We start from the raw sequence: 12,611 nt of genomic DNA on the forward strand, positions 1-12,611 counted from the left end.
CTCATTTTACCCCTACAGGAGCCCTGTGCAGGGGAGATGTCATAATGACATGTTTCCTCATGAGCTGGCGCTAAAGGGGACATGATTTGCTCATACATTACTGGGGAAAGACAGGTGGGGCCCCATCAGCTGTCATGCAGCCATCATGATGGGGGGCTCTCCTGAAGCAGAAGGGAGAGGGAGGGCTTCCCTGGTGGCGCAGTGGTTAAGAATCCGCCTGCCAATGCAGGGGACATGGGTTCGAGCCCTGGTCCGGGAAGATCCCACGTGCCGCAGAGCAGCTAAGCCCGTGCGCCACAACTACTGAGTCTGCGCTCTAGAGCCCATGCGCCACAACTACTGAAGCCCACGTGCCTAGAGCCCATGCTCTGCAACGAGAGAAGCCACCTCAATGAGAAGCCCGCGCACCGCAACGAAGAGTAGCCCCTGCTCACCACAACTAGAGAAAGCCTGTGCGCAGCAACGAAGACCCAACACAGCCAAAAATAAATATAAAACAAGAAGGGAGAGGGCAGCAGGTTGGCCAGTGCGGTGGCGGTCTGAGGCCAGGCTTGAAGCTGGACACGGCATTTTCACTGGAAGGCCTGGGCGGTCAGTGCTCCCTCTGCCCAGTTATATCCACCTGCGTCGACCCAGGAGAAGCCGTGACCTTCAGGGCCTGGCTTGGCTTCCTTCAGGAACACCATGTCACATGGTTTGTGTCTGAGTTCTTTTGATGCTTTGGGCCTCACTCATTCATTCATTCATTCAACAAATATTAGACCTGATAGCCTGGCACTGTTGGGCGCTCTGGGGGTACGTGGTGGATAAGGTGGGCACAGTTTCCACTCTCCACAGCCCAGACTTCTTTGCAGGATACAGATCGTAGTGGCAAACCCTCCTCTGAGCGAGCCAGGCCCTGTCTCTGCTTGGGTCCTCTCATCCAGCCTCATGGCAGTTGTAGGAGATACTGGCCCTGTGTAAGAGATGAGGAGAAGGTGGCACAGAAAGGCTGGGAAACATTTCCAAGGTTGCACAGCTTGTGAGAGGTGGAGGCTGAAGTTGAACGGGCTGCCTGGTGTCACAGTTCAAGCTCCCAGCCACTGATGGATAATTGTGAAAGAAGAAGTCCCTGGAGCATCTGCATGAGGTCAGACCATGCCGAGGCTAGGGCAGCACCCCCTGAGCTGAGGGTGCAGGGGTGCATTGGTTTCCTATGGCTGCTGTAACAAAGTACCACAAATTTGGTGGCTTAAAAAACAGAATGCATTTATTTTCATACACTTATGGAGGTCAGAAGTCCAAAAATGGGTCTCATGCAGGCTAAAACCAAGGTTTGCATTCCTTCTAGAAGCTTTAGGGAAAAATTTGTTTCCTGCCTTTTCCAGTTTCTAGAGGCTGCTTGAATTTTTTGGTTCACGGCGGTATCAGTCCAGCCTCTACTTCTGTTGTCACATGTCCTTCTCTGACTCTGACCCTCCTGCCTCCCTCTTATAAGGACCCTTGTGATGACATTGGGGCCACCCAGGTAATCCAGGACACAGTATCCCCATCTCAAGATCCCTGGCTTAGCTGCATCTGCAAAGTCCCATTTACCACATACAGTAACATACTCACAGGGCCCAGGGATTAGGACAAGGACGTCCTTGGGGGCCGTTACTGTGCCTTCCACAGCAGGGGAGAGTGGGGCTGGCCTGGGGCCTGGAGGTAAGAGAGGGGGAGCCTCCGTCCTGCAGCTTCTGGGCAGGAAGATGGAGAGCTGGGAGTATCGGCGTCCTGCAGGTGCCAGCAGTCTCCGAGACAGGAGGGTGTTTGGCTCGATGGGGTCGGGCAGGCCCCACACGCTACATCATCCACTTCGGCGGGAAGTGACATGCCTGGGCTTTGGAGCCCCCGGAGCTGGGAGGGTCCAGGCTCCACCACATTCTAAGCCAAGCCCGTTCTTCTGTAAAATGGGGGTGAGACGGTGCCCGTCTCACAGGGTCACCCGTGAGGAGGAACCAAATGAGGCGAGTCATGGGACAAGCAGAGCTCGCTCGCCTGCCCGCCTGCCAGCCCGCTCCTTCATCCAGCAGGTGTGGCTGCAGTATCCGCTGTGCACCAGGTACTGTTCAAGGCACAGAGCAGAGCAGACAAGGTCCTGGCCCTCTCGGAGCCCCTGGGCCCCTGTAGGAAGAAGAAGGAAATAGAGAATCTTGTCAGCTGCTGATAAATGCTATGGAGAAAAATACAGCAGGGTAAGGAGGACGGGAGTGCTGGCATGAGTGAGGAGGGGTCTGTGTGTGGTGGCATTTTAAATAAGGTGGTCAGGGAAGATCTGGGCGAGGTGACATTTGAGCAGAGACCTGAAGGAAGTAAGGGAGCAAGCCATGCAGTTATCTCAGCACGTGCAAAAGCCCTGGGGTGGGAGCTTGGCATTTCCTAGTAATGCTGGGAGATGAATGTGGTCGAGGTAGAGCCAGTCAACTTGAGGAGGGTGGTAGGAGTTGACGTCAGTGAGTCAGGGAGGGGCCAGACGGTGTAAGGCCTTGCTTGAACTTTGGCTTTGACCTTGAGGGAGAAGAGAGCTGTGCTGGAGCAGACATCCAAGAACATGGCAGCTCTCAAAGGCCTCAACGCCTCCCTCCCTCCCTCCCTGCCGCCTGCATCCACTGCCCACCCTGTTGTGTGAGAAGGGCTGGCCCATCAAGGCCTTGCTGCATTGAGCCCAGCCTCACCTGCTGTCCTGTTTGGGGACTTCACTCGGCTGTCCCCTCCTCCAGCTAGCCTCACCACCGGTCTGATATGGCTTCTGCTATTTATATGACACAGTGGTTTACAAACTCTGCTTCTAGAATTTCTCAGCCTCTCCTGCAGTACATTATCTCTTCAGGCAAATAATGGCGATCTTTCTCCAAAGCAATGACTGTAGAAAGAATTGTCTGTGTTTCATGTTTCCCACCCTTTATATTTTTCCTTACGCGTTTGACTTCCAGCGGACTCATGTAAGGCAGCATCCAGTTTAGCTCAATTCTGTATATAATCATTTCAAGGTTACCGAATTGGTTAATGTGTGTCGAACACCTACCCTGTGCGCAGTTTTCTGCTGGACGTGAGATTTGGTGGTGAACAAAACAGGAACCTTCTCTGTGGCTTTACAAAAAGCAAGAAAACAAGTCAAAATAATTTCAGTCTTGTTTTGACATCATCACCCCAGGTCAGCTTGGAGGCCCACCTGGTGGAAGCCATTCTTCCCTCGTGGACCCTGCCGGTCCCCCTTCCTTGTGGCAGTCGGTTTTGGTGAAATAGCCGTGGCAGCTGTGCAGCTGCACTTCCCAGCCTGGGGAAAAGTTCTGTGAGGTGCAGAAGCAGAAACCACTGGGTGGCACTCAGCAGGCCCCTGCCTGGGCCAAGGTTTTGGGGTTACCATTGCCACGGCCCCCTGCCTCCCTAAGGGCCTGGAGGGGGTGCAAGTTCACCTTGGGTCTAGTGGAGAAAGATTACTCGGTTATAGAAACCCTCGCAGTAAAAACCGTCTCCCTTCCCCTTGGTCCAGGTAGAGCTGGAGGGGAGGCAGGAGTGAGCCTGTGGGGTGTGTACACAGAACGGCTGGTTAAGGACCATTGATCAGACCTTTGCAGACTATTAAGTGGTGGAAATATTGGGCAGATCCAGTCCTCGGAGGCTCTGGACAGGGCTGGAAGATGCCAGGTGGCTTCTGGAGCAGGTGTGGAACTTAGCCTCCCTTCTGCTCCTCAGCGGTCGGCCTGCCTTTGCTTGACTCTCAGCTTCCTTATTCCTCTGTCCCCTCCTGGGAATGCCCTCTGCCCAGGTACACCCTCTTCCCTCCCCTCCTGCCTGCAGGCAGCCCCTGACGACCTCCCTTTTCTGTCCAAGGCAGCAGCTCCCATCCTGGGCTGCCCTTCGGAACCTGCGGGAGTTTAGGAGACTATGCTGATTCCCCGGGCCCCACCCCCAGACACTGGGGTCCGCGCGATGTGTGGTGGGGCCCAGGCATTGGTTTTTATGATGACATCATCTAATTTAATAGCTGCAGAGTAGTCTCTTGCACGTATATACCAGAATTGTTTCCTTTGACAGACATTTGAATTGTTTCTAAATTTTCCAACGATAGTACATTCTACATCCATCTATTTCTGAGATCATGTCTGTCAAGAAATATTATAAATGACTTTGAAATGGGTGGGGAAAGATTCCTGGGTGTCTTGTCTCGCTCACTCATCTGAGCTATTTTCTGCCTTTCATTGTCTTGGAGCTATTTTACAACTCTATTGTAGAAAGCTAATGATAATGTAAAAATGATCCTTGCTCATAGAAATGCCGATTAATTGTGCCCACAAAACGCAGTTGGTTACTGCTGGACACACCACCATTTGTAAACACTCCCCAGGTGATTTTAACGTGCACCCAGGATGGCGATCTCCAGGTTAGAAGATTCCAAGTCATCCCTCTGGACACGATGGGAACCAATGGCTTATTTATTTTGCTGTAGGTTTAGACAGACAGTGGAAGTAATAATAAGAGTTAACATTTGCTGAGCACTTAAAATACGCCAGACATTTTTGAGCATTTTTGGTATTGTTTAGTTATGTGGGTGCCGTTTTACACAGGTAAGAAACAGCCTGATGAAATAGGTGCTCCTGTCATCCCCTGGTGCAGATGGGGAAGTCGAGGCAAGAGGAATTGCTGGAGGTAGTATCGCTGATGAATGACAGCGCTGGCCACTTCCTCCACTGACTCACCCCGCTGCTCTGAGCCTGTGTCACGGGGCTAATGACCCTGAGCTCCCAGACCTGCTGCCGAGAGGTGAGGTGTTGGGCGTGAGCCTGGCCCTGTGCCTGACAGGCTGAAGGGGGCTCAGCCAAGGCCATTCTCATTCTCAAGGCTGTCACCCTGTGTTCTCTGCATGTCGGTTTGCACGCTCGTCACCTGCCTGGTCAGAGTAAATGCATGTGTCAGACCCCATGTGAGTGGGTGCAGGGGCAGTTGCGTGGGTTAGGTTTTCTCAGGGCGTTCAGGTTCCCAAGACTCAGGCTGTGAGGTCTGCAGTTGACAGACTTAAACATTAAGGGATGGGTATGCACATACTCTGCCAGGGCCTTCAGTCTGTTCTCCCCGTCTGTCCTCAGAACAGCCTTGGGGGCGGGTGGTGGTGGAGTTTATCATCCCCATTTGACAGATGAGGAAACCGAGGCTCAGTCATTCATTCCCGGTTTCCTTCACTCATTCACCTCGTATGTGGGCCAGTACTCACTAGACCCCAACACACAGTGGCAACTTAGGAAATGGCACTTTGGGTCCTTTCCCAAGTTCATTCTCTTCCAGGACAGGTGAGATGAGATGGTTTGCCCAGCAGTTCAGAGAGGTCAAGAGAAGTGCCCAAGGTCACACAGCAGGAAGTGCCAGGGCTCGGCCTGCCTGCCCTCTCAAGCCGTTCTGCCCGTGAGCACACACTGTGACTCCAAGCACACCTAGAGGTCCACCATCCCCATTGAGGTGCTTTCCAGGTGTCCTTAGCCCAAGGGGGGCCCTCACCCAGTCCCCAGAGAGACCCAGGCTCCCCAGGAACTAATTTCTTAAGAGAACTTTATGGCTCTTAACTCCCTAAGCGGATCCAGATGTGCCTTGTGGCTGGCGCTGCTGCAGATGTCCTGGCCAAAGCCAGCTTGGTTTGGAAGCCTGGCCTCGGCAGCCGCCAAGTCTGGAAATGAAGTAAATGAGCGAGTTGTTCTTGGCCATTTTCCTCTCGTCTCAACCCAACTCAAATCAAACTCGGGCTGTGACCTCAGGCATGGCACATTCCAGCCTCCCCCTGGCCTCCTGGCGTCCGGGGCACAAGGCAGGGGATGACCGCTTTGGGGGCGTTGAGCAGGACAAGGGAAGCATCTAGAGGGAGCGTGGGACCCGGGTTGGGGGCAGCAGGAGAAACCGGGGGGAGGCCTGCTGGGCCGGGGCTGGCCTCCAGCCCATGGGGGTCCGGGGAGAGCAGCCGGGCCCTGCTGGGAACAGAGAGGCAAGACCGCTGTGCAGCCAGGAGTCGGGGCTGCCTTGGGGCTCCCCCTCCTCCCCCAGCATCTGCGCCTGGGAGCCCCACCCGACTTCCTGAGCACCGGTGGCATTCTGCCGCTCCTGCCGGGCGGTCGCCGAGGGCTGCCCTTGGACTCCTGAGGTCCTGGGGAACCCGGTGCAAACCTGGGTGGTCAGGGGTGAGCATGGCTCTGGTCCCTTCACTGCCCCCCCCCCTCCCCCCAGGCCCAGACCAAGCCACCCGGCCCTCGAGGGTGAGTCACTTTGAAGTGATGGGGTTCCGGGCCCTGTGGCAGGCCAAGGGGGCCGACTTGGCGGGAAGGGAAGGGGCAGGCCGGGCAGGCTGTCCCTCTTGGCTTCCGGGCAGCTCCTCCCCTCCGCAGCGAAGGAGGCCAGAGCCAGAGGACCAGGGCCCGGGCTTGGGGGTCAGAGAGGCTCAGTTCAAACGTCACTTCCTACCTGTCTGACCTTGGGCAAGTCACTTGACCTCTCTGAGCCTCAGCTGCTTTATTTGCAAACTGGGGGCATCCTTGCAGCACTTTCAAAGGAGAAAATCTATGTGAAGTGATTAGCCCGGCGCTCGGCTCCAAAGTTAGGGTACCAAACGGTAATTTGGGGGTGGGGGGGCAAGCCACACCCCAACTGACTTACAATCTAGACAAAAAATGTGCTAGTTTTGCAAACCAGTGTTAGACAATCTCCCGATACCCTTTGTCTCACTGAATTACCGCCTCCAGCCCCTCTTCTATATACTTTCTGGAGGGGCCTTTTTTTTTTTTTTTTAAGCATCTTTATTGGAGTATAATTGCTTTACAATGCTGTGTTAGTTTCTGCTGTACAATAAAGTGAATCAGCTATACGTATACATATATCCCCATATCCCCTCCCTCTTGCGTCTCCCTCCCTCCCACCCTCCCCATCCCACCCCTCTAGGTGGTCACAGAGCACCGAGCTGATCCCCCTGTGCTATGCGGCTGCTTCCCACTAGCTATCTATTTTACATTTGGTAGTGTATTTATGTCCATGCCACTCTCTCACTTTGTCCCAGCTTACCCTTCCCCCTCCCCATGTCCTCAAGTCCATTCTCTACGTCTGCGTCTTTATTCCTGTCCTGCCCCTAGGTTCTTCAGAACCTTTCTTTTTTTTTTTAGATTCCATATATATGTGTTAGCGTACGGTATTTATTTTTCTCTTTCTGACTTCACTCTGTATGACGGTCTCTAGGTCCATCCACCTCACTACAAATAACTCAATTTCGTTTCTTTTTATGGCTGAGTAATATTCCATTGGATAGATGTGCCGCATCTTCTTTATCCATTCATCTGTCGATCGACACTTAGGTTGCTCCCATGTCCTGGCTATTGTAAATAGAGCTGCAATGAACATTGTGGTACATGACTTGGAGGAGCCATTGTTATACTCTGTTTATTTATTAACTGTTGTCGGCTCTATGACCTTTACATACTAAAAGCTGAGAGTATTATTAGAGTATTACCATCATCATCATCATCTACATGACCAAAGCACACTAAAGCTGAGAGACGTTGACCATAGTGGTTAAAAGTTCAGGTTCCGGAGCCAGTCTGCATGGGTTTTAAATTCCTCTTCCTCTGCTTCCTAGCTGTGTGACCTTGGGCCACTTGCTGAGTGTCTCTGTGCTCCAGTTTCCCAACTTCTAAAGTAGAGATAATACTGTCTACCTCAAAGGGCTGTTGTGAGGCTTAAATGAGGTAGTAGTGAAAACTGCCTGGAACGGGGCCTGGTGTGCAGCGGGAGTCCGTGTTAGTGGATTCTCTGCAGTCCTTCCTTGAGTCTTTGACCAGCTTGAGTCTGTGTCTGGTTCCCTCCAGGAGCACAAGTGCCGGTCTCCTGGGACTGCTGTAAGGGTGACGGGCCAGTCCCTTCCCTGTCCCCCTCAGTGGGCTCCTTCCCCTTGCTTGACCCCAGCCCTGGCATCGCCCCTGTGACTGCCAGAAGCGCTTCGGGTGGGCCCTGGAGCCTCGGAACCCCGTTCCGAGAACTCTCCCCTGGGCCCGACTCACTCTTGTTTTGTCACCCAGTGTGAGCTCGAGGGGACAATGAGGGGCTGACTGTAAAGTCAGATGTGTGCTGCCGTCGTTTGGCACTTGACTGTGACTCCCGACTCTGGACGGTCACTGGGGGAGGGACGGCCTCTCAGTTCTTCCTGCATGTTTCGTTCACGCTTTATTCTGTCGTTCATTCAGTTTTTTTCATTCCCTCTGTGCCCACTCTTTGCTTTCATTCATTCTCTTCATTCATTCTTCTGTCAATCACTCATTTTTCAGCTTACTGAGTGTCTGCTGTGTCCTGGCCTCACTCTCAGGCACGGGAGATGCATCCGGGAGCAGCGCCCATCCAGGTGCCACTGGGACTCCCAGAGGCTGACTTGAGGGGCCAGGGAAGGCTTTCTGCAGGAGGCGGCATCCCAGTGGACCCCCGGGGGCGGAGCTGGAGTTAGCCGGGTGAGGAGGGGAGGTGGTACTTGTTGCCTGTAGAGTGGGCCTTACCTGCAGAGGCTCAGGGTCCCTGGGGCAGAGAATGGGCTTCCAGAACTCCAGGAAGGTGATGCTTTCTTCCCCTCTGTAATGAGATACACCATTTGGATGCAGGGGCTTAGGTGAGAGACCAGCACTGGAAGTCTAGTTTGTGGGTCCCTCATTCCAAAAATGCCACTGTACCCAGAGGTCTGGAAGCCCTTTGGAACCAAACCAAACCACGTGGCCACTCTTCTCCCAGGACCCAGTCCCTGGGGTGGCCTTGGCTTTCACATCGGGGTTTTTGGAGCCCCTGTCCTCTGTGAAATGGGCACTGGCTCAGGGTGCAGGGGAAGTAGAGCTGTGATGTGTGTGAAGTGCCCCACACAAGGGAGGTTTCTGCAAATGCCAGCGCCCGAGGTCCGGGTCCTGGCCCGGTGGGTCCCTCCCAGCAGGAGGAGGCACAGTGGGGAGGGAGAGACCCGGGGAGCTTCCCCAGCCATCCAGCACTAGAAATTTGGCTTTGGCCTCCCCCAGGGGTTCCGGAATCCAGCCGGTGCACTGAAATCTGTAGTTCCTGCCGCAGCAAGGCAGCTTGTCGTGTTTTTGGCCAGCAGGATTTGTGGTATCTTCTCAGTGGCAGCCTTTGGTCTGGTGCCCTTTTGGTCCCTAGGGAGTGGGCAGGGAAGCAGAGAGGGCGTAGGACCCATGGGCACTGTGGTGGCCTGGCCAGAGGCCTGCAGTGTCCCGGGGAATCTGATGCCCCTTGGGGGCTGTAAAGGCCGTATTGGCCCTTAGTTAAGTGTGGCCGAAGTTTCCTGTTTCTATGGCAAAATCATCACCACCGCTTATTAATTAATCAGTTCACCATTTATTGAGCTCCTACTGTGTGCTAGGAAATACAGCACCGCAAGGAACAAAGTCTCAGTTCTCATGGTAGGGGGAGCCTGACCCTAACCTGATGAGTACACGGCACGTTGGGTGTGGATAAGGGCCATGAAGGAGACCAAGGCAGGATACCGGGGTAGGAACGTCCATCATGTGAACAGGGTAGGCTCCAAGCGCCAGGGGAGCACTCGAGCTGAGACTCGAAGGGAGTGAAGGGGGCAGCCACAAGGGTATCATTCCAGACAGAGGGAGCAAGTGCAAAGGCCCTGAGGCACGGAGGAGCGCTTGCTGTGGCCGGACATTGAATGGGGTGCATGACACACACTGTCCCCTTGCATCGGTAACCCTTGGCGGTTATGACCATTTTACTGATTGGTCATGTTGAGGCTCAGGGCGATTCGGCACGCGGACGGTAAGCGGAGGAGTCGGGGTTCACAGCCTCAGCTGGTGCGCTTGTGCTGTCATCCTCATCCGGCTGCAGGGCTTAGGTGAGACCAGCGGTGGAGCTTTTCGTCTGTGGGTCCCCTGCTCCTGAGCCATGTGTGGAGCACGGCGTTCGGTCAGCTGCAGGTCAGGGGCGTTACCTTTGTGGAGGCTCTTGGCTGGCAGCCCCAGAGGCTGATCCGTGATGTGGCCCAGAGCGGCGTCACGTCGGGGGATGGAGGGCTACGGCCAGAGACGTCCAGGGGGTTGGAGCTCTGCTGTCCGCTTGCCCAGTGAGGACGGGCCCACAGGCCTTGTGTGGCGCCTGGCGCTTCCCTCCTGGTGGCCCTGGTTTGAGTTCCTTCTCCGCCACCACGTGGCTGAGTGATGCTGAGGACGTCACCTCGTTTCTGAGTCCTGGCTTTCATCTTGGTAAAAATAGGGTCAGCAGCTCCCTGCCGTACCTCCCTTCCAGAGCTTTTGTGAGGATCAAGTAAGATTATAGATGAGAAAGCCCTTTGTCAGCTCGAAAGCCTGGTACATGAGAGTCCTGCTTTTTTCCCCTTTATTTTATTGCAAAAACGGTATCAAAGCAACATTAAAGAGAGTTTAAAAAGAAAAGAAAAATCGTTTACTTACAGTTACACCACCTCAACATAACCACGAATATCCTGTCCTACCCAAACACGTACCAGCTGAACAGATTTGGATGTGTTTTCAGATAAATTCTGTATTTTCCGAACCCGCGCTAATTGCTGTCCCAAACTCGGAACCGCATAGATTCCGATTGTTTGGCATCCTTCCCTGTCTGACCTGGAGCTGAATGGGTTTGGCCACTGAGCATTTCTTGTATTGATTTTCTAATGATTCCCCTTGGTCTCTGTCCATATAGGCATGTATTTTTATGTCATTACGGGGTGAACATGCGGCTTCTTTTTCATTTTTTCCTCTACCGTCACCAGCAGAGATTATGTTTCTCACAGTCTCCACAATCATTTTTAGTGGCTCCGTGGTAGTCATTGCACCATGTTTTTATGAAACCGTCTCCCTTTGGTTAGATATTAAGTCAATTTCCAGCCTTTCTTCTTCACTAGAATGTGCCACCGTGAATATCTGTACGCTCGTAGCTCTTTCCCCCCTTTCCTTATGATGATGAATAATTGCTTGGAAAAATTCCCAGGAGGGAAATTAGTTGGTCAAAGGAGTATGAACGTTTTGATGGCTTTTGATAGTAACGAGGCTCTGTTGCTTTCCAAAAGAGTTGAACCTATTTGTAATGCCTTCGGCAGCACAAATGTCCTCATTTTCACACAGCCGAGCCCACTCTGGGTGTCATTGTTTTTCTTTTCTTCTTTATTTTTTTGCGTTTTAAATTCACGGGTTGAAAATGGTGTGGCGTTGAGTGTTGTCAGTGAGCAGTTGGCTTTGAGACGCTTGCCCTCGTGTCTTCAGCTCGCGTGTGCCCTCTTTGCTCCCGTCCCTCGACACTCAGCCATCAGCACCGCTGTCAGCAACAGAGGTGGTACCGCGTACCCTCAGACCAGGACCCCACTTTCTCTCCGCCTGCAGAGCAAGGGGGGACGAGGAGCAGAGAGGAGGGGCACGGGGAGAGGGTCTGGGGACAGAGGCGCCTCGGGAGGGTGCCCTAAACCCGTGAGGGAAAGGAGGGCCCTGGAGAAATCCAGGAGGGGGAAGCGCAGACAGAGCCTGGCACAGATAGACCGCTGAACAGCAGGGAAGGTAAGGAGACAGAACCGCTGGGGAGAAAGGCAGGGTGTGCCAGAGCGGAGGATGGATGGTGTTGCAGGAGTGGGAAGAGGGATGGGCGTAAAGCGAGAAGGGGTTTCAGGGGAGGAGCAGGGGTCTGGGCCTTGAGAGGGACAAAGACAGAGTCAGGGAGAGTCAGATGGAGAGAGACGCAGAAAGATAGACACATAGAGAAATAGACATACAGAGACAGACACAGAGAGACAGGGGTGGGGCATGGGATGAAGAAGAGAGAAAAAGGGAAAAGGAGAGAGCAAGAGGAATGGAATGGGGAGAGGAGTGGCAAGTGGGGAGATAAGAAACCCTTGCTTTATATGCAGTCATTGCTTTCTCTGTGGTGGGAGGCCTCTGAGCCCGGCGGGACCAGGGTGAGCAAGGGGGAGAAGGGAGGTGGGACACCTGTGTTGTCCATATGAAACTTGAATGAGAAGTTAAGCGCTGTGACTTGTAGCTGGGAACTGGTTTCCACCCCAGGCTGCCCCTTCCCAGCCAAGTGACCCCAGTTCCGCCTCTGGTGATGGCACTGTCCCCACAGGGTGACAGCGTTGGTAAGCACCTGGCACACGGGGACACCCGCTTCACAGTGACAAAGCCACCTCCACCAGGTCCTCCCCGGACACCCCACCAGCATCAGAAGCCAGTCTGATGGGGCAGTGGGTGTTGAGCACAGCCGTCCGTGAGGAGGTGGGTGGGCATGGACGCTGGGGCCACCCTGCAGGCCAGGGGACCTGGGAGTGCTTGGTCTCTCCTTTACCTGTTGTCCATCTGTGAAATGCGGACAGTAGTGACATTGCCCGCTTCTCAGGGCGTGAGGATCAAGTGCAGTTTGCTGTGTACGGCACTTGGAGCGGGCTGGGCACGTGGCATGGATTCTGCTGGGACCTGAGGGGCTGCCCTCCTTGCAGTGACTGTGACGATGGCAGCGGTACTGCAGCCACCGTGGCGTGAGCCCTGACCGGGGACCTTGCCTGGTGTCGCCTCTCCAGCCCCATGGCTCACGCGGCCTGATTGTTCCCGCTTCACACATGCGAA

At 54.1% G+C, this 12,611-nt stretch overlaps 1 protein-coding gene across 3 annotated transcripts in view; it reads left to right on the forward strand.

Moving 5' to 3' along the window:
- Positions 1-12,611, forward strand: part of LOC309649284 (uncharacterized protein) — a 111,162-nt gene that overhangs the window by 31,580 nt on the left and 66,971 nt on the right. Inside the window, exon 2 of one of the 3 annotated variants that reach the window (XM_082439170.1) lies at positions 19-12,335. The exons of the other annotated variants lie outside the window; for them this stretch is intronic. Within the exon in view, the coding sequence (XP_082295296.1) occupies positions 19-45 (27 nt within the window). The 3' untranslated portion in view covers positions 46-12,335. Of the gene's footprint in view, positions 1-18; positions 12,336-12,611 lie in introns of those variants that run through there. 3 annotated transcript variants of the gene reach the window in all.

The sequence above is a fragment of the Balaenoptera physalus genome (genome assembly GCF_965194825.1).
Source record: "Balaenoptera physalus genome assembly, chromosome: 19".
Taxonomy (NCBI): Eukaryota; Metazoa; Chordata; class Mammalia; order Artiodactyla; family Balaenopteridae; genus Balaenoptera; species Balaenoptera physalus.